This window comes from Impatiens glandulifera, chromosome 2 (genome assembly GCF_907164915.1).
Source record: "Impatiens glandulifera chromosome 2, dImpGla2.1, whole genome shotgun sequence".
In the NCBI taxonomy this organism is placed as follows: Eukaryota; Viridiplantae; Streptophyta; class Magnoliopsida; order Ericales; family Balsaminaceae; genus Impatiens; species Impatiens glandulifera.
The window spans coordinates 55052663-55077546 of NC_061863.1; the positions used below are offsets into that span (position 1 = coordinate 55052663).

General features: G+C 32.5%; 2 protein-coding genes across 3 annotated transcripts; both read right to left on the reverse strand.

Annotated features, from left to right (window-relative positions):
- Positions 1–8548: 8548 nt before the first annotated feature.
- LOC124928114 (aspartic proteinase Asp1-like) lies at positions 8549–13250 on the reverse strand. Of its 2 annotated transcripts, none has more exons than XM_047468643.1 (9): positions 12903–13250; positions 12184–12301; positions 11640–11869; positions 10780–11016; positions 9980–10133; positions 9690–9878; positions 9108–9180; positions 8930–9017; positions 8549–8858 (listed from the first exon to the last, which is right to left on the reverse strand). In XM_047468643.1, exons 1-9 carry the CDS (start codon positions 13088–13090, stop codon positions 8819–8821), a joined length of 1317 nt encoding a protein of 438 aa, XP_047324599.1. In that variant the 5' UTR covers positions 13091–13250; the 3' UTR covers positions 8549–8818. The 2 variants fall into 2 exon arrangements, with proteins under 2 accessions (XP_047324599.1, XP_047324600.1); XM_047468644.1 differs by having other exon boundaries at positions 9980–10118; positions 12903–13249.
- Positions 13251–14970: 1720 nt separating this feature from the next.
- LOC124925845 (aldehyde dehydrogenase family 3 member H1-like) lies at positions 14971–20790 on the reverse strand. The gene is made up of 10 exons (XM_047465959.1): positions 20298–20790; positions 19080–19148; positions 18900–18996; positions 17607–17813; positions 16899–17014; positions 16706–16810; positions 15914–16086; positions 15731–15821; positions 15487–15636; positions 14971–15379 (listed from the first exon to the last, which is right to left on the reverse strand). The coding sequence occupies exons 1-10, from the start codon at positions 20520–20522 to the stop codon at positions 15149–15151; spliced, it is 1464 nt and encodes a 487-aa protein (XP_047321915.1). The 5' UTR covers positions 20523–20790; the 3' UTR covers positions 14971–15148.
- Positions 20791–24884: the final 4094 nt, after the last annotated feature.

The window sequence follows — 24884 nt, forward strand, 5'->3', positions numbered from 1 at the left end:
AAAATGGTTGGGGAACTAAGGGTTATATTAGACCATCTCCAACCCACAAACTAATTCCCAAACTCAAAATACAGTAAATGTCACTTCAAACAGTAATTCATCTCTAACCCAAAAACTCATATCCAAACTCAAAAAAATATTCTTAAAATATTTCTTTCTTACACTAACTTTTTAACCTTATTAATATTATCTATATATTTATCAACTTTACATATTTAACCCCAATCTTTTTTCATTTATTTAATAAAATTAAAATATAATTAATTATATATTAATAATTCATAGACAACAAAATAATACATTTTCAAATTATAAATTTATAATTTATAAAATTTAAGTTATAAAATATAATATAAAAATATAAAACAAATTATAAAATATAAAATAAATTATATATAAAAAAACTGAATATATAAAATTAATACATATCAATAGTGTTTTTTACATTAAACATCATAGGTAAAATAAATGGAATTAAAAAAAATATTTATCCATATATCAAAAGTTAAAGGACTTATTTATAGTTTTGAAAAGTAAATGACCCCAAACACAAACACAAACACAAACACAAATTCTACTCGAATCGGACGGGCAAACGTAATCCCATAACGGTAATTCACACTCTCTCCAAAATAAACCCATGTATCACTATTCATTTACAACATTTTTGGCCTTTTTTAAAAAATGACCCTTAGACTTTTTATTTGTATTTTTTTAATAAATTTTCATTTCTATTCATATAAATTAATTCTTAAACTTATATTTTTTTATTTTTAAGATAGAAAATTATAATATTTTTTAAATGTATAATTAAATTATTAAATTTATTATACTTGAAATTTTATCTAATTTATTTTATATTTTTACGTTATATTTGATAACTTAATTTTATAAATTATAAAATTTTAATTATAAATGATACAAATAAACATAGAAAATACTTAATATACTTGTTTTAATATAATATGTTTGTTTATTTAAATGTGTTATTGAATTATTTTGTTTTTTTTATGAATTATTAATATATATATATTTATTTAATTTTATTTTAATATTATTAAATGAATGGAAAAAGATTGAGGTTAAATATGTAAAGTTGATAAATATATAGATAATATTAATAAGATTAAAAGGTTAGTGTAAAAAATAAATATTTTAAGAATATTCTTTTGAGTTTGAAAATGAGTTTTTGGGTTTGAGATGAATTACTATTTGATGTGATGTTTACAACATTTTGAGTTTGAGAATAAGTTTGTAGGTTGGAGATGGACAATCTTCAATCCATAAACTCATTCTTAAACTCAAAATGCAGTAAACATCATATTAAACAGTAATTCATCTTCAACCCAAAAACTCATTCTCAAATCTAAAAGAATATTCTTAAAATAATCTTTTTTTACACTAACTTTTTAACCTTATTAATAATATCTATATATTTATCAACTTTATATATTTAACTATAATCTTTTCTCTTTCATTTAATAAAATTAAAATAAAATTAATTATATATCAATAATTCATAAACAACAAAATAATTCTAATACATTTAAATAAACAAACATTATCAACATATTATAAGATAATTTATAAAATTTAAGTTATAAAGTATAAGTTAAAAATATAAAATAAATTATAAAATAAAAAACAATTTAACTTTTTATCTTAAAAGTAAAAAAATAAAATATAAGTTAAAGATTAATTTAAATGTAAAGAAATTGAAAGTTATTAAAAAATATATATTATAACCTAAAGTTAAAAAAGGGTGGCTGGAGGAGAAAGATAACATAAACTCATTTTGAGTTTTTTTTGCAATACGGTTCGAGAAAAATAAGGGCACGCAAAACCTATTATGTGTGCCCGTTGGAGATGATTTCAGAGAGAGAAAATGACGTTTTCACCGTTTTGAGTTTAGGTTTGAGGGTGGATTGTAAGGGGAAAACACAAAATGAGTTTAAGTTTGAGGGTGGGTTGGAGATGGTCTTAATTGGTTGAAATGAGGATAGTAAGAAAAAAAGTTTGTAATGATATAAGATGGTTGTGGTGTAAAATGTTCAAATGATATTCAATTGGGATATGTTTGGAAATAAGAGATTGATTGTAGTATAAAATGTTCAAAATGATATGATAAGAGAAAATGTTTGTAATGATGAGATGATTGTGGTACAAAATGTTTTAAATAATAGTTCGATTGGAGAGTAAGAGATATGTTGGTTCGCCGAAATGAAAAAATCTGTAATATGATATATAGTCCGTTGTGGGTAACAATGTGTTAGGGTCTAAAATCAAGGCCTCGGTCCTAGAATAAATTCCAGCAACCTTTTCTGGCACCCGGTCTCGGTCCTAGTGTGCACATGGGCCAGATTTCTGTTTTGTTGTTTTATTATTTTGTTTTGCTTTCCTTTTCTACTTTACAAACCGAATTCTGTTATTTTCTAGTTATTGTTGTAACCGAATATTTTGGGGCAAGACATCACCTATATAAGGCTGATCTTTCTTACCCAAGGACGCATGAATAAAATAATGAAGATATGAACTTCTGCCATATTCATCTATTATTATTACTATGGACTGTTTGGTATAGACCAACAGTATTTCTCTTCGCACCCTTGATTCTTCTATTCTCTCCCCCCAAATTCTCTATTAAAAACCTTCCGCTGCCCTTTGATTGTAGAATTTCACCGGTCTTATAGATCAGGAATGTTGAAATTGAGTTGATGGGTCAGGCCCAAATTTAATAGGCCCAACTAACTAAAGTGTCAAAGGCTTAAGTTTGTTAAGTTTGTTAAGTTAGTTAGGACAAGTTGTTTATATATATATATATGAGTAATTCACACAAGAGTGTTAGAAATTTCAAAGGTGTGATTGATATATATGAGAACGAGGTGTAACTGAAACATTTAATTGTGATAGTGGAATTGAGTTCGTAACAGAGCTCAACGGAGACGTAGACCATCTTTTTTGGGTCGAACTCCGATATCAAATCTTGTGTTGTTTTATTGGTTTCTTGCTGTTATATTTCTTAAGTTCTTTGATTGATTAGGAGGGAAATTCCCTACAGTGGTATCAGAGCTCGGTTTGGGCAAGATTAGAATCAATCTTGAAGAATCTTGAAGAATCTTGGAAAGGTCTTTAATGCTGGCTAGTGATACGGATAAGGAAGATTCCGGCTCAGGCGCAGAAAGAGACAAAGTGGACAAGGTTCAATATTATACAAGAAAGAGATCAACACAGAAAACGGCACCTTGGGAATCCCAGTGGCAGTCCATCTCAAGCATGAAGACTGACATTGACAAGTTCGATGGCAATGGAGATTTTCGCATTTGGCAGCGGAAAATCAGGGCTCTCTTGGCACAGCAGCATCTTCTGCGAACTCTAGAAGAACCAGTCTCGTGGCCAATGGAGATGAATAAAGATCAAAAGATCGAGATGACAAAGACAGCGATTGATACAATCATTTTCCATCTCTCAGATTCTGTAATTCGGTTGATAGACAATGAGAAGACTCCGGCATCGATGTGGAGGCGCCTAGACGAGTTGTTCCAATCCAAATCTTTGATTAACAAGATTTACTTGAAGGAAAGGCTGTTCAGTTACAAGATGATGCAAGAAAAGACTCTTACTCGAAATCTTGATGAGTTCTTGAAACTCAATATCGAGTTGGCAAACTCAGGCGAGAACGAAGCAATGAGCAATGAAAACCAGGCAATAATCATCCTCAACTCTCTTCCCGAATCCTACAAAGAAGTCCGTAATGCGATCAAATATGGACGAACAAGTATCACTCTTGAAGAGGTGATTTCGGCATTGAAGTCGAGAGAGTTGGAATTAAGGACAGAAAAGAAAGCGAGTTCAAATGGCGAGAATTACATGGCCAAAGGGAAAAAACTTCTACAAAGGGCAACCTCGTACCAATAACAAATCGAAAGATAAGAAAAGCAAAACATCACAATCGGAATCTGCGGAAACAAGAAAATGCTATCATTGTGGAAAGGTTGGTCATCTTCGAAACCACTGTTATAGTTGGCTGAAAGATAACAAGAAAAAACAAGTGGAGACTAAAGAATCTGCGAATTATGGTGATGGCTATGACAGTGGAGAGGTCTTGATGGCGTCAATGGAAGATGGTAGAAGGGACTGGGTTCTTGATTCCGGTTGTACTTTCCACATGACGTACAGAAAAGATTGGATCTCTAATTTCCAGAACCTGAGTGGTTGCAAGGTGCTGATGGGAAATAGCAATGCATGTCAAGTAGAAGGTATTGGAGATGTCAGCATAAAAATGTTCGATGGTGTTGTAAGGGTTCTGAAACAAGTCAGGTTTGTGCCTCAGCTGTCACGAAATCTCGTCTCTCTCGGGATTCTTGATGACTTAGGATACACAAATCAGATAGTGTCGGGGAAGATGAAGATAATGAAGGAAAACAGGTTAATGATGCAAGGTATCAAGCAAAAAGGTTTGTATCAGCTGATTGGTGAAACTGTGTCGAGACAGTCTGCACTTGTAGTTTCAGATGAAGACAAGAAGGCCACGATATGGCATCGGAGGCTTAGTCACATCAGTGAGAAGGGTTTGCAGATTCTCAGCGACAAGAATATATTAGGCTCAGATAGAGTCAAGGGTCTAAGCTTTTGCGAGCATTGCGTGTTAGGCAAACAGCATCGGCAGAAATTTAAGACCGGGGTTCACAAGTCCAAAGGCGTGTTGGAGTATGTCCATTCAGACTTATGGGGTCCTGAGAAAACATCGACGCATGGAGGTAACTCGTACTTCTTGTCAATCGTAGATGATTATTCTCGTAAAGTATGGGTTTATCTTCTGAAACACAAAAGTGATGCTTTTGAGAAGTTCAAAACATGGCAGACTTTGGTTGAGAATCTGACAGGTAGAAAATTAAAGATCCTAAGAACAGATAATGGGTTAGAGTTTTGCAACGAAGTGTTTGATAGTCATTGTCGTGAGCTAGGGGTTCAAAGACATAGAACAGTTCGATCCACACCCCAGCAAAACGGCGTTGCTGAGCGAATGAATCGGACTTTGTTAGATAAGTCTCGATGCATGCTTTTCGGGGCAGGTTTGTCCAAGTCTTTCTGGGGAGAAGCTGTAATGACAGCAGCATATTTGGTGAATCGATGTCCGTCGACAGCAATTGAGTTCAAAACTCCTGAAGAAATGTGGACAGGTAAACCTCCAGATTTGTCTCATCTTAGACCATTTGGATGTACAGCTTCGCTCATCAAAAAGAAGGCAAGTTAGAGCCAAGAAGTGTGAAGTGTGTGTTTCTTGGGTATCCTCAAGGAGTGAAAGGTTATAGGTTGTGGTTAAAACAGTCTGGTGGTTTTAAAACCATAAACAGCAGGGACGTAGTATTCAATGAAGAGGAGTTTGTGTGTCTCTCTCAGAATCAATCTAATCAAGGTGACTTGGGTAAAAGCGAGCAGGGGACTGGTCAAGTGGAGATTAATGCAGGGGATCATGGTCAGGTGGAGCCATTGATTTCAGATCAAAACACTGAAATGGTTGCTGATAATCAGGAGGAATTTACTGGTACAGATGTTGAACCTGTTGTGGCACAAGACGAGGAAATTACAGCTCAGTCGGAAGTTAGTTATCAACTCGCAAGGGACAGGGAAAGGAGGCAACCAAAACCCATCCAGAGGTATGGGTTCTCAGCTTATACCGATATGTTGGCATATGCGTTTATGACAGCAGTTGAGTTAGACAAAACTGAGCCGGAAGATTTCAAAGAAGTTTTGAGTTCTAGTGATAGATCCAAGTGGATGGAAGCTATGAAGGAAGAAATGAATTCACTTTATAAGAATTCAACTTGGGAGATTGTTCCAAGGCCTGTCAAACAATCTGTAATCAAGTGCAGGTGGATCTATAAGATCAAGGAAGGTATTTCGATTCAAGAGGGGGTCAAGTACAAAGCAAGATTAGTTGCTAAAGGGTTCTCTCAAAAGGAAGGAGTGGACTATAATGAGATCTTCTCACCAGTTGTTAAGTACAAAACCATTCGGATAATGCTCTCGCTGGTAACTCAGTTCGATCTTGAGTTAGAACAGATGGATGTTAAGACTGCGTTTCTTCATGGAAATTTAGAGGAAACCATCTACATGGAGCAGCCAGAAGGGTTCAAAGTTCAGCAAGAGAAGAACATGGTGTGTTTGCTTAGGAAGTCGTTGTATGGACTCAAACAATCACCAAGGTAGTGGTATTTACGGTTTGATGCGTTTATTACTCAACAAGGCTTTATGAGGATTAGCTATGATACTTGTTTATACTTTAGAGGGAAGAATATACTTGAAGCTAATTATCTTCTGCTATATGTAGATGATATGCTACTAATCAGCAAACAAGCTTCAAGTGTGAAGAAGTTGAAAATTGTTCTAAGTTCCGAGTTCGATATGAAGGACTTAGGCAAAGCTGCTAAGATTCTTGGGATAAGGATTAAGAGAGACAGGAAGAATGGTGTAATGACTCTCAGCCAGCAAGGGTATCTCGAGAAGGTGATTGACAAGTTCGAAATTCGAGGAGCCAAGCCAGCAAAATTGCCGATCACGAATCAGTATCTGATGTCGTCTGTGAACTCGGCAAAAACCAGGTCAGATCAGACTTACATGGAAAAGATTCCGTATTCAAGTGCAGTTGGGTCTGTGATGTACTCAATGGTCTGTACCAGGCCAGACTTGGCACATGCGATTAGTGTCTTGAGCAGGTTTATGGCAAGTCCAGGCCGTGAACATTGGCTCGCAATGAAGTGGTTACTAAGATACATAGCCTCGACTACTAATGTGGGGATATGTTACAAGAAAAGAAGTGGAGCAGATGTTAGTGTAATTGGTTACGTGGACTCAGACTATGCAGGAGATAAAGACTCAAGGAAATCAACTTCGGCTTTCTATTTTTTGGTGAACGGTAACTGTATCAGTTGGAAGAGCCAGTTGCAATCAGTAGTGGCCTTATCAACAACAGAAGCCGAATATATCGCAGCAACTGAAGCTGTAAAGGAAGCAATGTGGATTCAGGGTCTGCTGCAAGAACTGAAGGTGTTCGAAGGACCAGCGACGGTGTTCACAGATAGCCAAAGTGCACTACACTTGTGCAAGAATCCCGTGTTCCATGACAGAACAAAACACGTGGATATCAAGCACCATTTCATTCGAGAGAAGATAGCAAAAGGGGTGGTTTCAATCAACAAGGTTGGAACATAAGATAACCCGGCTGATGTTGGAACCAAGGTACTACCTCTAAGTAAATTCAGACATTGTTTGGATTTGCTTAGAGTTCAAGATATTTAGTGCAATGAAGGCTTCGAGCAATGAAGTGATGAACATATTCGATTTCACTAGAACAAGAGAAGGACCCTTCAACTCAATGTGGAGATTGTTGAAATTGAGTTGATGGGTCAGGCCCAAATTTAATAGGCCCAACTAACTAAAGTGTCAAAGGCTTAAGTTTGTTAAGTTTGTTAGGACAAGTTGTTTATATATATATATGAGTAATTCACACAAGAGTGTAAGAGATTTCAAAGGTGTGATTGATATATATGAGAACGAGGTGTAACTGAAACATTTAATTGTGATAGTGGAATCGAGTTCGTAACAGAGCTCGACGGAGACGTAGACCATCTTTTTTGGGTCGAACTCCGATATCAAATCTTGTGTTGTTTTATTGGTTTCTTGCTGTTATATTTCTTAAGTTCTTTGATTGATTAGGAGGGAAATTCCCTATAAAGAACGTGATTCTTGAACCCAAAACACACCTTACGAAACAAGTCGTAACACAATGCATATGTGGTTACTCGAAATGAGAGATGATAAGAGATTCGATAAAAAGAAAATTTTTGGGTGAAATGAAAATGTCTGTAATATGATATATATATATATATATATATATATATATAATTCGATTGCAGGTAATAATGGATATGTTGGATACTCGAGATGGTAAGAAATCGACAATGATGAGATTTTTGATGAATAAGGCCAATGATAATGATGAAATGCTAGTTAAATTAGTAACTTTTAATACTTTAAAACTCCAATTACTTAGTTACCCTAGTTTTTCCATAGATCTAGACAAAATTAAATTACTGTTTATATTATTATTGTCAATTTTCATTTAATTATATATATTTTCTAAGGAAAATAATAAAATTTGATTTCATATGCTACTATATGCTATTTCACATAATTTGGATTTAGTTTACATGAATAATTGATTTGTAAAGAAAAAGGAACAGGTAAAGGCCTAAAGGGGAACACTATTACTTATTTGGTTCATTCCCATGTTTACTTATTTGACTTTGATGATCACATATATTTTAAAGGAAGATCTACAATTAATTAAAGGAGTTTATCATCTTGTCACTCTAGATCTGTCCTCAAGAAGAACTTTTTCTTGTAAAATATATTTACTGAATTTTTATCCTTCACCTCACCCAAAGTTGTACTTAGCTTAAATATTGATAGTAAAATTTTGTTTGTTTAGCTTATTTCTTATAATTTCACTTTGTAAATCATTTAATTGACTATACACACAACTAAGTTGAGTTACAAGGAAGCATGTTTGGACCCCAACAAGTGGTCTCATATATGTTTGTTATTTTCTGCCTTACTTAGCATCTATGTAATTTTATACAACAGTTCCCATGTGAATCTAGATGGGATCACATTTGGAAACAAGGTGTACCTGAATTTTCCCTCAGGTTCAGATACAGTTTCTCTACAAGTTCGGATCAAAATTCAGAAACAAACTCTTTTTCTTTTCTTTTTCCAAATATGACCATTGACTATGTGTTGATGCTCCAAGGTTTTGTTACAGTTCATCGGCTAGATAACTCGATTGTTCTTCGTTCCTACAAACCACGGTTTAAAAATAAAAGGTGTTGTAGGAGAGAAAATAAATTGCAAGTAATTAATTCAATACCTGGGAAGACTGTGGCAGTTTGAAGAGATCGAACCAATTCGTTGATTTTCATTGTCATATATGATCATTTTGTCTAGCAAAAAGTTATCTGCAAATCATAATTGAAGTAGGAAGATGTTATTATGAGAATGTATTTGACTAAAATGGATCATGTCATTGAAGAAGGAAGGCGTCTTACTTCCAATAATGTTGAAATTCCCAAGCCCCACTTCTGAACCATTCAACATGCCAAAACAAGCATTTCCATGCTCCTGAAAATATCAAGTGAATTAAGAACAGAAGAAAGTAAGTAGATCTATTAACCTCTCACTTGTATATATGAGTATATTTCATTTGATTTATCAATATTAAACTTCATAATCTTCCCAACTTAGTAAGCAAAGGTTCATCACATTCCATAAGGACGGTAGAAGTGAGCCACGTGATACTTTGTTTCAGCAGTGTTCAAAGGGTGGCCCCAAGACATCTTGTTCTATAAATCAGTTTGACTCGGGAACCATTTGTATTGACACATGGGAATAAAGGCTATAGATACCAAAGGGAAAGAAACTAACCAATCACAACCCAAGCCTAAATAAAAGGTACTTAAGAAGGTAATTATGGGCCATTTGGAAATATTTTTGGCAAAGAAACTGAACTACCACAACCCAAGCCCCTAAAAGGTACCTAAGCTATTAATATGATGAGTCCACATATTTTGTGATTTCTCAACGTGGGACATCACAACACATGGATAAGATAGAGAGCGCGAGAGGATTACCGAGATGATAAGATAGGCTTCGGGAGGGACTTCAATCTGTGCATGTTTGGCTTTGGGGAAACTCAATACAATAGGCTTGAAATACTTGTCTACATCATTAATAGATTTGAATGGTTTGGAACCTCTCCAACAAACTGGGAGGCTTCCATCATCTTCAGCATCTTTTAACTTCTTTACATCCTTCTTCAACTGAATAACAGTACAAAGAAGAAATAGAAATTGATTCATTAATGAAGAAAAAAAATAATAAATGAGGAACTTAATTAGATTACTCCCTACTTCTTTCTTACCATTGACAGAGTAGCTCCATAAGCATCAGAAGTGAAGTAGCTATAAGTGCTTCCACTATCAAGAACTAGAGGAATTCCTTTCACACCAGTTGACTTCCTACCATATAGAAGATCTGCCGGTCCAATTCTGTAATGTTCACTGAAATACATGTTCCTTTTAACATAGGCTATGTTGTATACATTTTCTTCCTAACTGCTATGACAACTCACAGACAGACACATGACATTATGATGGCATTTTAGAGATCAATTAGGAGTAAACTCATGAATAAGCCTTCAAAGTATTCAGCAATCTTGAAAGCAGCCTTTAAAATTGTTTCTTTAATATAAGCCCTTCAATTATGGAAACCATTTTGATATGAACCCCTCTAAACGACAATTATTAACATGATTTTTCAGTTCAAACAATAAGCACATGAGACTATTTTTGCTAAGTGCAACATTTTCAGTTTTGGTCACCAAAACAACTATTTAACTTTAAACTAAGAGGCTGAGGTCTCAAATTCAATTCTCACTTAGAACACCTTGATTGAAGTGGGTCGTAAAAGAGGGATGTTGTGCTAACCTGTTCCCAGGAAAAAACCCTCAATTTTTTTTAACAAAATCCTCACTTCCCTATATAGGTGCTGATGCAAATAAAGAAGTATAAAACTGCCATTTAGAAAGGGGTTCATATCAAAGCAATTTATTGTTGAATGACTTACATAAAAAAAAGTTGGATGGATATCACAAATTTGAGGAATACATTAAGGCCTATTCACAAAATATAAACAGGAAAGAAGGCTGTTGGAAAAACATACTCCAAAGAATTGCTCAAATTTGGTAACCAGCTCACTCCAGATGAAGGAACTACACCATCATCTCCAATGAAAAGAAATCCATCTCCTTTCGTGCTTAGGCAATGACCCATCAGATTCTGAACTAGTCCTAAATCGTGAAGTTGAGACACAATGCTTAATTTGCCTTTTGAAAGACCAAGAACACCGTCAGTGTAAGGAGGATGAACTGAGTTGGGAAATTCTTGATTGTAGCCGCAGCTGTTGCACAACAGGACATAAAAAAAAACTAGATAATTTCTCGACACAAATTCAAAGGAAAAACAATATGACACTTGTTACTTCAACCCCAAGCCAGAAGCCAAAATCCAAATAATGAGAGTTTATTTAAATAAAAATATCATCCTAAGCCAACCTAGGACTTGTGTGATCAACCCCATCAAATCATTATTAAATACCCTAATTTTTATTCTTTATTAACATTTAAGCCTTGTTTGATGTGGGTTATTTGAGATTAATTTCAAATAACCCACTACTCAATTAACTATCTACTCAGCAATCACATCATTCAAATCATTAGCAAAAATACAAACTTACCCTCTCTTTTAAAAAAAGATTATGCATTATATATTTATATAACCCAAAAAACTCCATATAATCTGATTTTCAATGAACTACATGAAACAAGGCTATTTGGGAATAACCACTTGGGTATTCAAATAACCCTATATAAAACCAGGCCCAAGGGCATTTTGGCATTTGACCAAAACACAAGATAATTTTCAAATAATCAAATTTTACCTAAATAATCCTACATCAAACAAACCCTGTGACCATGGATCATAATAATTTCAGAGAAACTGCAGAGCATGAATGTATCCTACCCAAATACTAGATGGGGATCGTGAACATCACCAATGGCGAACCTAAGTGGGAAAACATCCTTTACCAATACTCCCATAGACACGCCTTGATCAGCATACTCAACCTGATAGTCACACTGCTCTTCCTGGTTGTCACATGGCTGGTTAGCGTGTGAATTCACAGTAGCACACACTGGATCAACGCACTTAATTAGTACATCTTTCCTAGGTTTGTAAGGCTCGTGAGGGGCCTGCACATAATAACAGATATCAAGATTCATAAAACAACTGAAAAATAATCCACGTGTCTTTCTTTTCTAAACCAAGGATTTTTTCAATGGAGGTGGACAACACATTATAATACCACTCGTCATGAAACCCAACTTCAATCAAGGAGTTCTTGTGTTTCATTCATTTTATGTAAAAAAAGAAACTTTCATTAACAGTTATCACTTCTCAATCAAAATTTAACTACATTTTACACAAATTCAGTCAAATATCCTTTATTTTGCATAAAGATGGAGGCTATTACATTGTTGAAGATCATTCAGAATAATATGATTACCGGAGTACAATTTTCACAAGGAGCATCACATTGGAGCCAGGTAAGGTCACTGCCAGAATCAATATCGAGATGGTAAGGTTTCGGTGGATTGCCTATTTTGAGCTCTGCATGATAGTACCTGAAAATGAAAACAAATTTGACACACACTAATACCATTTCTTCATAACAATGGGGAAAGGAAAGAAATGGAAAATAGCAAAGACTATTTGGCTCCATTGAGTTAACATATTTGGAAGCTTCAATTGGAACTGCGCGGCTGATCTTGAATTTGACATATGCGAGAGATTCATATCAAATACATTACAAGTCAGGACTTTATTAAAACTTCCAAAGGATAGAAGAAGAGATATTTGGAAACCGAGCAGTCCATGTTTACTGATTTAGAACCTAGAAATTGAGTTAGTCCTTTCCTTTTCATCCTAAATAGGTAAAATCCCAAGCAAATATAAGATGAGATTTCTTCAGTAGAATCTTCAAGACCTTTGCCAAAAGGTAAAAGTGAACCAAAAAGGCGATGTCAGTCAGCAGCACTTTATGAAGTTAATCAATGAAACCTATCTCGGAATTCACATAGAAACATAGCACAACGAAGAAATAGTGAAATACCCCCTAACTAACATGCAATAAAATTAGTTTGATCGAATTCAAACAAGCAGTCATCGCGGGTAATATTCAAATTCCGGTCACAAGAAAACCCAAGTAAACAAATAAATGCATACCCATCAGGATAAACATTGCCAGAAACAGGGAAAATCAAGGAGGACGTGGATTGTTGAAGCGAATCCGGCGATGGAGTCTGTTTTCTAGTGTTAATATCGGTAATGTGTTTAGAACCAGAGGAACTGATAAGGAAGCTTGACAACGAGATGAAGATGAAGAAGACCGAGTAGAGAAAAAACTGCGTCATCGATGGAGTAACTCCGTTTGCTCTTACCAAAGAAGAAAAACCCTTTTTGTGAATTGATTACTTCTGTACTAAGGCTGAAGCAATAACTCTCTACTTTTGGCGCTATGAAAAATCAATCGGACCGGACCCACAACAATCTACATTTCCGTTCACTGAAGAAAGTTCAAATACTGACAGATATAATAAAGCTGCCAAGAGAAAAAGAAACTTTGAGCTGTTAACACCACATTCAATATTTTATTATTTCCATCTCAAATAAAATATGAACTTAAATCCAAATAGAATTTGGATCATATTTTACAAAATATGAATTCAATATCATGTTTTGAAATCCATTCCAGAATTGGGAATTGTTGTATAAATTTCTTTGAAATGTTTTGTTTTTTTCTGATATTTTAATCATATGGTCTTTGAGGATATTTATTCGTTATATAGTATATCTTTATTTTTGTTATTGTGTTTGCATAATATTTTATCAATTTGTGTACTTAAAGTTATGCCCATACAAATTAAGATAATAATGTTTTAAAGAGATGGAAATAATGTTTTTAAAATTATTTTATCAAATTTTTTATCATCACTTCATTTATCAATTAAAATATTTATATATTTTAAAAAAATTATTACATAAATACCTTCTAATTTTTTTTATTAAATAAACCAATTTAAAGAAACAAATTAAATCAATTTTTTAAATAATTTTTGTAATGTAAATTGAAGCAGGATGAGTTTTCAAAATAATGTTGTTTCTTTTGTCCTATTTAACTTTTTAAACTAATTTATTTTATTAATTTATTTTTAAACTCATTTTTTTATTAATTTATTTATTTACATTTAAATCATTAAAATCTTATTATATTTATATATATTTTAAATTATTATTTTTATAAATTTGATTATTTATATTTATATATATATTATGATTCATTGTATGTCTTATCAACTAGTCTTCTTAATCAAGCTTTTTCCATAATTGGTGATAGGATAGGAGTGAAACTCTCGGGCTTTGGTCGGATCTGAGTTTTCCAAATAACCCAACCAAATCAATTGTCATTTCACTCATCCTTCAAATCAATCAAGTCATTAACTAAAATACTAAAATACCATCTATTTTAAATTATAATTATTTATTTTATTTATATATATCAATACCCTTTAAGTATTTTTATCAAAAAAATATTATCATTTCCTCAAAATTATCACCAATAATCATTTTTCTCTCTCTCCAGGTTATTTAAATAACCTGGACAGCCCTTAAAAAGATTTGGAAAATTAGTAATGGTTATGAGACTTCTTTAGTGAGAAAAGCAAACCATTATAAAAATCACAATTTGTTATTTTCTTTATATTTGCCTTTCTTTTTACTCTAAACCAGTTTTGATATAACATAGGTTTGAAGATTTTAGAAAACGGATACCAATGATTGTGATGATTTTTGGTACAATAACCAACTAACCTCGTAAACCCCTAGTTGGTCGTTGCTCGGAATTGTGAGAGTTTGAATCATTGCTCACCTATAACACTTTCGAGAAGGGTGGATGACAGTTAGTATGAGATGTGCTAACAATTGGTCAAAGAAACCTTAAATTGGATAATTACAAATAACAAGAGTGTGGAGGTGGTTGTGTTTATTGTGGCCAATGTTTGTTCTTCTTTCAAAGCTTAATTGGATGCTACCACAAGGTATACATACAACAATGAGGAAAAGGTATACCACTGTGGAATCTAACTTCAAAATAGACTATTAAAAAGTAGATCTTCAAAAAACAGTTTTAGAGGGCAAAGGTAAGAATTTGGTATCATTTACATCGATAATTACAAGCATAATGTTTTACAGGATTTATTCATGGAGGAATGCAATTAGTTCACAACAAAATATATCCTTGAAACAAATATAAATTCAAATTGATTTGATTTTCTAAATACAAAGAGGAAATAATATATGAATGCAACAGTTACAAGTCATAACTTAACTATATATAACATAAAAGGCACAATTGCAAATGATATATCAAACTTAAACCACAAATCTAGAGAAATACCCGTAAATCAAGCTTTTCACAGCCCAAACAAAGCACGAATAATGCCGATAAAACTTCCACTTAGTAGAGCTCTTAGTAATTTAAGCTTCCCAGGTGTGTAGGGTGGATATCTAGCCGATGCATCACCTATGAAACTTCGGCTCAAAACAGCCTTCTTATGGCTGAAAGTATCAAAAGAGAATTTTCCATGATAACCACCAATTCCACTTTCTCCAACTCCTCCAAAGGGTAGGTAAGGATTTGCAAGCTACAAACAATTAATTCAAAATTAGAATTAATGAAGTGTTGCTTATTAATAACTGGATTATGACAGAAATGAAATCGAGAGATTTGAGAAGAATATAATAATAATACATGAAGAGCAATATCATTGATGAGCAAACCCCCAGCTGAAACTTTTGTAAGAAACTCCTCTTTAAGCTTCTTGTTATTGGTAAATAAATAAGCTGCTAGTGGTTTCTCCTTCGACCTCAAAGCCTCAAAGCCCTGTTCCAGCGTCTCAACCTGAAAAAAGAAAAGAATCGTTCAGCTAATACTGTCCAGGAATGGGAAACTAATCTAGACACCTGGTCATCACAAAGAAAATCCAAATTATTACCGTAACTATGGGAAGCAAAGGACCGAATATCTCTTCATTCATTACGAGAGCGTCGTCGGGTACATCAAGTAATATGGTCGGAGCGATCTTCCTGTATAGAACAAAGAAGATTCTATATTTAAAAAGAAGAACTTGTAACTTTGATTAAATAATCAATGTTTGAGATGGAACATAAAAACTGACAATTTTTTTTCATCAGTTTGGCCTCCATGAACTATCTTTCCTGAAAGTTTATCATCATCCAATAGCTTTTTTAGGCGATGAAAGTGGTTAAGGTTCACTATACGTGATATGTCTTCAGATTCCATTGGGTCCTTTCCGAAGAATTTCTCCAACTCATGCTTCAAAGACTCTATCTGGAAATTAATGACATTAACCAAAGGGTTAACAAAGCCAATTGACAATTTAATGATGTTCTCGACATCAATAATTATCATGATTCACTTCAACAGGGCTCCTTCATACATAGAAGGTCAAGCCAATATCTCCCAGGAATCTAAAGAAGTCATACAAATGGTGGAGACGAAGTTCTCATGTTCTTTTATTACTATTATTTTTCTTCCTAGAAAGTATGTTAAGCCTGCTCATGAAAATGAATAAGTGTGTCTATGTTTTTAGGGGATATTGATGTCTGTAATAATATCCCATTTTCCCATATTTTCCTTTTGGTAGAAAAAAAAGAAGCGTAAATGCTTCACAGATAGAAATTTAGGCCTTGTTTGATGTGGTTTAGTAGATATGAATTTCAAATAACCAACTATCCAATCAACAAACTACTCATAAATCACATCCATCAACCAAGATGCTCTCTATTTTTTTTAAATCATATATATGTATACCCCTAATGTCTTTTTACCCAAATAACCTAATTTTCAATAACCTATATCAAACAAGATTATTTAAAAGAACCACTTGGTTATTCAAATAACCCTAGATGAAACAAGGTACTATCTTCAAGTATGAAAAATATCTCACCAACTTTGGAGCAAAATCTTTTGTTGTTATAACATGATCAGCAGAAATGCATGCTTGCCCATTGTTTAATCCCCATTTTCCTCCAATAAGCCTCCTTGTTGTTACCTGAAAAAGCAAAGAACCCATTTTGGCAAAGAAAAACAGAGTTGGTGGCCGCTGAAAAGCATGACATTCAGAAATAAATGCTCCTTACTTTCAAATTAACATCTGAATCAATGAAAACGGGACATTTTCCTCCAAGTTCCAGTGTAACAGGTGTAAGATACTTTGCAGCAGCTGTCATCACAACACGAGCCACCTTTCCATTGCCTACAAGGATACTAATTTAAATTTTGTGTAGGCAGAAAGAATAAAGGCAAAGACCAAATCAATGAGTCACGTTCTTAAGCTGTTTGGTTTCTACACAATCCCATTAATACCGATTATAAGCCATATATTGTTAGAGTCAACATGTTTTTATATGAAGCCTCAACTGAGTTTACTAATAATAACTAGATGAAGCTGAATGAGATTTCTGGCAAATCCATTCTTGACAACTTTAAACGCAGTAGGTAGATGAGAGTATGCTTGGAGATTCGGACACAGAAATATATTGGTTATTTCTCAAAAACAGAAATTATAGTTGTTTCCAGATGGGGCTAAATTGCATATATTATACGTGTATAACTAAGTTTTGTTTCCAAACATGCTCACGTCTGGATCCACGTCCAAATGAGATATCTGACTCAAAATAAAAAACGTGTTCCCAAATTAAGCATCTTGAAAATGAGAAACACTCGTCTTTCCACAGGTGTATTAGATTGTCAGCGCCTTTAAATGAAAGCAATATTAGTGAGATTATTGTTTTTAACTGAAATTAGTTAATGAATGAAATCTTAAGTAATAAACATTTTATGAGAACCTGTATAGAATATCTTATCCCATCTTTGCTCCAGTAAGGCTGAAGTTTCAGGAACACCACCCTCAACAACTTGAATGGCAGTTGTATCGATATATTCTGGCAACAACTTTGCAAACAGTGAGGATGTTGAGGGAGAAATCTCCGAGGGCTTCAAAACCACAGCATTTCCGGCTGAAATTGCTCCAATGACGGGATCAAGAGATAGATCTGAGAAATAAACATCATAATAAGAAGTGTGTCTTCAGCTAAAGTAGTATTCTTCCAGAGATAGGACCACATAAAGCCTATTTGACATAATGTTGACATTTATCTTGAAAAGATAAAATCTGGAAAAAGAGTCTTCCATTGCCAGATGATACAATAAACACAGAGCAGACACAAAAAAAAGCTCCAAATATTTCGACATAAAACAAAGCATGAAACATATTATGCATCTTAACCACAGGCTCAAGCAATATTCATTGCAATGTCATCTGAAGCTCAAGCGCGCATAGGCTAGTAAATGATAAAATCAAGATCAAAGGCTTTGCTTTGTCTAGTAGTTGTCTATGTGAAAAACCCGAAGAACCAATCCATCATATGCTGCTCTTTTGTCCACTTGTTAGATCTTCGTGAGATATGGTTTGCCAAGTACGCAAGGTTTACAGGGTTATGCCAAGTTCAGTTGGAGAATTTTGGGAATCAATTGTGGATTGTTTGGGAGAAAAAGACAAAATAAGAATGATTGGATAATGATCCCGATTTCCCTGAGGTGGGTGGATCATATGGGCGAAGAAACAAGAGAACATTTAACGAAAAACCTCTCAAGTAGAATAGAATCATAGGACTACTTTTCATAATTCATATGGGAACGTCTCAGGATGGGAAGTTTTTAATATTGTTGACAAAATGATGAATAGTTTAGTCATTTTTTGGTTGAGTATGACTTTTATTTAGTCTTTAGAACAAGGATATTTTTCAGGGTATGAGAGTAGCCCATTTGCTGCTCTCCTTTTTGAGGCATTAGAATAGCCTTTTGAGATGAAGATGTCAGTGATTGTATGGAAAAGTTCATGCTAAATTTACCATTATAAATGCAAATCTATAATTAATGACATCTACAATCAAAACAGGTTTACATAGCTAACTGGAAGAAAAGTTTTTCCTAGTGGTTAACCACCAGATACAAATGAATAAATATATATATTGCCCTTAAAGATGGATATGGTGCTGTTAACCAGAAAATTAAATAAATTATTTTATGTAGGAGCCAAAATATTTCAGGTAGAGAATAGCAAATTAACCCAAACTTACAAAAAGGATAATTCCATGCCGATATCACCAATACAACCCCAAGTGGTTCTGGCATTATTTCTGCTGATGAAGGAAACGTAGTTATTGTGCTTTTTACCTGCACCATTTAGAGACTAGCATCACATTTCGCCTCATTTTGTATCACTGTAGCTTGTCTATGAACAATTATAAACAAATCACCTTCTCAGACTTCATCCAATGTTTTAGTCCTTTGAGTGTGAAATCAATGGAGGATTTCACCATGGCAAGCTGAAAGATAAATGGTGTCAACTTAGTTTGATATACAGAATAACAAAGGTATAAGTCACATTACTACACACAAGAAAAACAGAGGAAATGAGAAGCCTAATCCAGTACAATAAATAAAGAAATGGAAAGTTTCCAGCATGAACTATTCAACAATATATAAAATAAAATAAAAAAGAAGTAAAGATAATATTCATAGGAATAATTTGAAATGGCTTCCAAATATAATCATTAATAGCATTTTGCATCAGCTCCTATCATCATCTAAATTATAATGAAAATGCTTCTGTTGATAATCAAATCAAAAGAAAACAGTAATTCAGTTGGATGATTGATATCACAAGCACTCTTGCAATAGAACATTTTCAGTTTCCCACAAAAAAATAAGTTTTAAAGAAGAAACATTATTCAGTTAGTAACATCATTCTCCTGTCAAATTATTCCTAATTCTTTCACACTTGAACATATATCAAACCAAAATAATTATCGTGTTCGTCGAATTCTGAGTTTCTCATGTTCGCCATAAAACAAATACATTCATCTTTGTCAGCTTAGATAGATTTCTGCAGATGTTTTAACCCTAAGCACTTTTACCAAGCTGTTAAATATGTGTGAACTGCTACTCTGAAACACATCCAGTGCAGAATTAAGATTTAGTAAGCTGATTCTTATACTAGTAGTTCAGTAAAAATAATATTACTCTAATCTTTCATTATTATATGTAGTTAACAGGCTAACAAATATTCTGTAATTGGCACTGTAAGTACAATCTGTTAATCATCAATTTTAAGCCTAGTCAGAACAAAGACCAACATTGATAATAAAAAAATTGACCTTCTTCCCAGGTTCAAACCAAGTGCAATAAATGTTCCCACCAGCTGCTTAAACTACCAAATTCTCATTGAAAATCTTGTCTAAGAGAAAGATGACACTACTTTTGGAAGCATATAATAAATGAGATTCGGGTAATTAATATTAAGAAGAGAAGGCATTTAAAGCAGTCACAGTCAGATCGAAAAGCTGCTATATATTGGTGTTCAATATGTATAAATCATTGCTCCTATCGAACTCAATCCCCAGGTAATCCACAAAAAATACTACAAAAACAATCAATAAGGATAGATTGGATTAGAAAATTGGGAGATAAACCACCTCGGATACGAAGGCCTCAGTTACAGGTTTGGAAAGGTCGGAGCGTAGAGCATCGATGATATCGGTTTCATGATCATTGATCATTTTCATCAAGCACTTGAGTTGGGCGACTCTCCATTCGTAGATCTTTGTTTTCCCGCCGGCGAACGTGGCTCTAAGCTTATCAACCAGGGAACTTGCGTCTTTGGAGCCGAACACTTCCTTCTTTAACTCAACGGAGTCCATTATTACGGATTCAGTCGATGAACAAGTATGAAAGAAGAAGAAGAGAACTTAGTGAATGGATTGGGCAGCTAGCACAAAGTGCAGAGAGACAAAAGAGAATTATATATATATATAGCTTTAGATAAGTTCTTGGATTTCGTATGGAGAGAGAAATGACGATCGGAAGAGACGACTGATTGGGAGATATATCCAAGGAAGGAAACAACAATATCCAATCTTTCCTTTCTCAATTTACAAGACAGTGTTGTTCTTTTGAGAGAGAAAGAGATAAAGAGATAAAGAGATAAAGAGGATCGTACCATTTACTATCATGTAACGAATGCAATCCTGGTTTGGTTTTGCAATTATATTATAATAATATCATAATTTTTAAATTTATTTCATTATAATAAGTTAATTTTTCTCTCCATATTATATATAATAATATTTTTTTTCTCACTCCATATTATATAATAATATATAATATATTACTTATTTCTCATAATATTTTTTTCTTCCTCCATGTTATATATAATATATTATTTTTTTCTCTCTAATGAATCTTTTATTATTTTTCATCTTTAATATTAATTTAATATTTTATATGTAACTCTTTTATATCACTAACCCTAATTATATAATTATATTGTAGTTGTCTTTTCATCTCTAATAATTTAAATTTTTCTAATCTAATTGTGAAAATCATCTCTGATGGTACATTTTAATGCTCTTAAATTATTATTTGTTCTTATGTATATCTATCACATTTTTTAAAATTATAGAGACATCATATACAATATATCACTAATATTATCAAATGTGGTTTCAAAATAACCGAAAGCATATCAATTCGACCATAGGTATTTTTTTTCTTTTTTTGAAATCAATGATCTAGTTAAATAATATTACTTGAATGACTTAATTTATTACTAAGTTATTTTAGAATTTATGAATTAGTTTATAAGAGGAGAATGTCTACTATCTTAATGACTTAAGTTTAATTGTATGTTTTTTTTTTATAAATTTTAATTTATCTTAAATATTTAATGTCTTAGGTTTAAATGACAAAGAAGGATATAAATGATAAAGATCGAATAAGGTTTCAAAAATATTAGTCGGGTGCTTCTAAAAGAAATATTAAGAAACAACATGAGGCAATGAAAGAATCATTAGTGGGTTCAATTTCAAAGTTATTTAATGCAAAAAATGAAAGTTCTCAACCTTTGAATAAGATGAAAATGAAAAAAAATGATAGTGTAAGAGTTGGAGATGAAGTCTTAGAACAATCTAATACTATGGTTATGAATGATAATCTTGAAGATGAAAGTGATAATGAGGAAAATGATAGTCTTGGGGATGAATGTGATAATGAAGAAAATGATAGTATTGGAGATGAGGTACTTGAACAACCCACGACTACGAATGTTAATATTGAGGATGAATATGATAATGAATAACTTACTCCTATACTTGAATTTGAAAAGGATATTGATGTGAACTATGATTCAGGATTGTGGGGAAGTATTAATGATTTTAAAAGGATAATGTTAGTTCAACGAGATCCTATTAAGATTTTAAAAGATAAGTTTTCTAAGAATAGTATAAGTGGAATACATTTTTCCTCCAATTTTTACGTTTCTATTTTTCTCAATGGTGAGAAACAAGAAAGGAAGTGGTTGTTTGTGTATTCAAATGAGTTTAATAAGGTCTTTTGTTTCTGTTGCAAACTATTTAAGCATACAACTATGACAAGTAGTTTGGCTGGAAATGGAACTAATGATTGGAACAATCTTTATCTAAAGATTAAAGAGCATGAAAGTAATTCAGAACACATACTCAATGTTGTAAGATGTAATGAACGGAAAAAAAGGCTACAGCAAAATACAACAATCGATAAGAAGATGGAAAAATTAATCAACAAAGAGAGAAATCGTTGGAAGTTGATATTAACTCGAATAATTGGGAATGTGAAGTATCTTTATCGAAACAATTTGACGTTTTGTGAGTCTAGTGAGAAAATTTATGAGAATAATAATGGACTGTTTTATCAACTTATTGAATTTCTTGCGGAATTTGATCCTACTATGAAAGAACAATTTCAACTTATGGCAAATAAAAAAATTCACAATCATTATCTTAGCCAAAAAATTCAAAATGAATTGATAAATTTGTTGGCGGAAGAGATCAAAGAAAAAATTCTCAAGAAGATTTCGAAAGCAAAATATTTTTCCATTATCCTAGACTGTACTCCGTATATAAATCATCAAGAACAAATGACGATTGTTATAAGATGTGTAGATATTGATGATATTATTGTCAAAGTTCAAGAGTTCTTTCTTGGGTTTATAAATGTTGAAGACACATCGGGACTTGGACTTTTCAAACGATTAGAAGATGTTTTGATTGAACTTCAACTCAACATTGATGATATAAGAGGGCAAGGTTATGACAACAGCTCAAATATGAAAGGTAAACATCAAGGTGTACAAAAAAGGTTACTTAATATAAATCATAGAGCATTTTATATTCCATGTGGATGTCATAGTTTAAACCTTGTTATATGTGATATGGCAAAATCTTATGACCAAGCATCAAATTATTTTGGATATTTGTAAAACATCTATACATTATTTTTGGCTTCAACGCAACAGTGGGACCTTCTTAAAACATTTGTGAAGAATTTGACACCAAAGCCTTTGTCGGCGACTCGTTGGGAAAGTCGTATTGAAAGCGTTAAAGCAATAAAAAGTCAAGTAGTAGAATTTAGAGATGCTTTGGTTGAATTATCAATTACAGAAAAGAATGATCAAATTGGGAGGGTATAAGCTAAAGGCTTGTGAATGTCCGCTTTAGAAGATTTTAAGTTCTTGATTAGCTTATATTTGGTACAAAGTTAATCGTATTAGTAAATTACTTCAACAAGAATATATGGAAATTAGGATGCAATTACAATAATGAAGGAACTCATTTTATACTTTGAAAATGTTAAAGAATATGGTTTTGAAGATATTTGATGGAGGAAGCTAGAACACTTGCACGTAAATATGACATTGATCATGTGTTTGTTCAAAAAAGAATTCTCGTAGACCGAAGAAATTTGATGAGGGTGTGAAAGATGATGACAATGCCAATCAATCATTAGAGGATAAATTTAGAATTACATATTTTCTCCATATTATATATCAAGCTCTTACATCGCTTCGGGATCGGTTTGAGCAATTTGAACGATATGAAGAACTCTTTGGATTTTTATTCAATGGAAAATTTTAAAATGTTAGTGATAAGCAATTATTGAAGGATTGTACTAAATTAGAAAAAAATTTGAAACACAACCAACATATGGACATTGATGGTGATGAATTATGTAAAGAGTTTAGTAATTTGAAGACAATACTACCGAGAAAAGTAAAAAGATCGATTGACATCCTTAATTTTACAAGGTCATTATGGGAGGCAAGTTGTTTTTAAAATGTAGGGATCCTTTATTGAATTTTGTTGACTATACCAATTACCGTTGCTTTGGCATAAAGAAGTTTTTCTAAGTTGAAATTGATAAAAAGTTACTTACGGAGTACAATGTCATAAGAAAGATTATTAAAGATATCAATTGAAAAAGAGTGTTTAGAACAGTTAGAGTATAATGATTTAAATAAAGATTTTGCCTCAAAAAATGCAAGGAGTAGTATTTTTGTTGAATCGAATACTAGTTAATTAATAAATTATTATGGCATATTTTTTCGTTTACAACTTATTATATTAATATTTTTGATATATATTTTGAAATATTTTTTTTACACTAGTTAATATTGTTATATACTTAATTTATATATTTAATATTTTTTTTTATAAAATATATAATTATTATATTTATTTTAATTTTGTGGGGCCTAAAATTTGAATTTGCATAGGCCTCCCAACTCTCGAGGCCATAATGAATTAAAAATATTAATAATATAAATGATAATCGTGTAAATATAACTATAAAAACAAATAAAACATTAGTGTTCATATTGTCACTAAACACAACATTGAAAATTAATAATGGAAAACAAAAGTAAAAAAGGTTCAATAACAAATAAATATAACATAAAATCAAACTTTATTGAGTTCGTAAATCTTTCATGAGTTGACTATCTGCTCCACCGATCTTTCAAGAATAATATTTTCTATTTTATTTTATATTTATTTGTGTTTCTCATATTTCTCTTTAGGCTCGGTTAGAATAAGTCTTTTTTATTAAAACTTGATTATTTAAAAAAATAAGTATCAGTAAGAATTTTGAAAAAATAGTATATTTTTAGATTAATATTTTAGTTAATAAATCAAATAATTGAAAAAGACGAAATAAAAAGTAATATTTTAGATTCGGTTATTCAAATACCC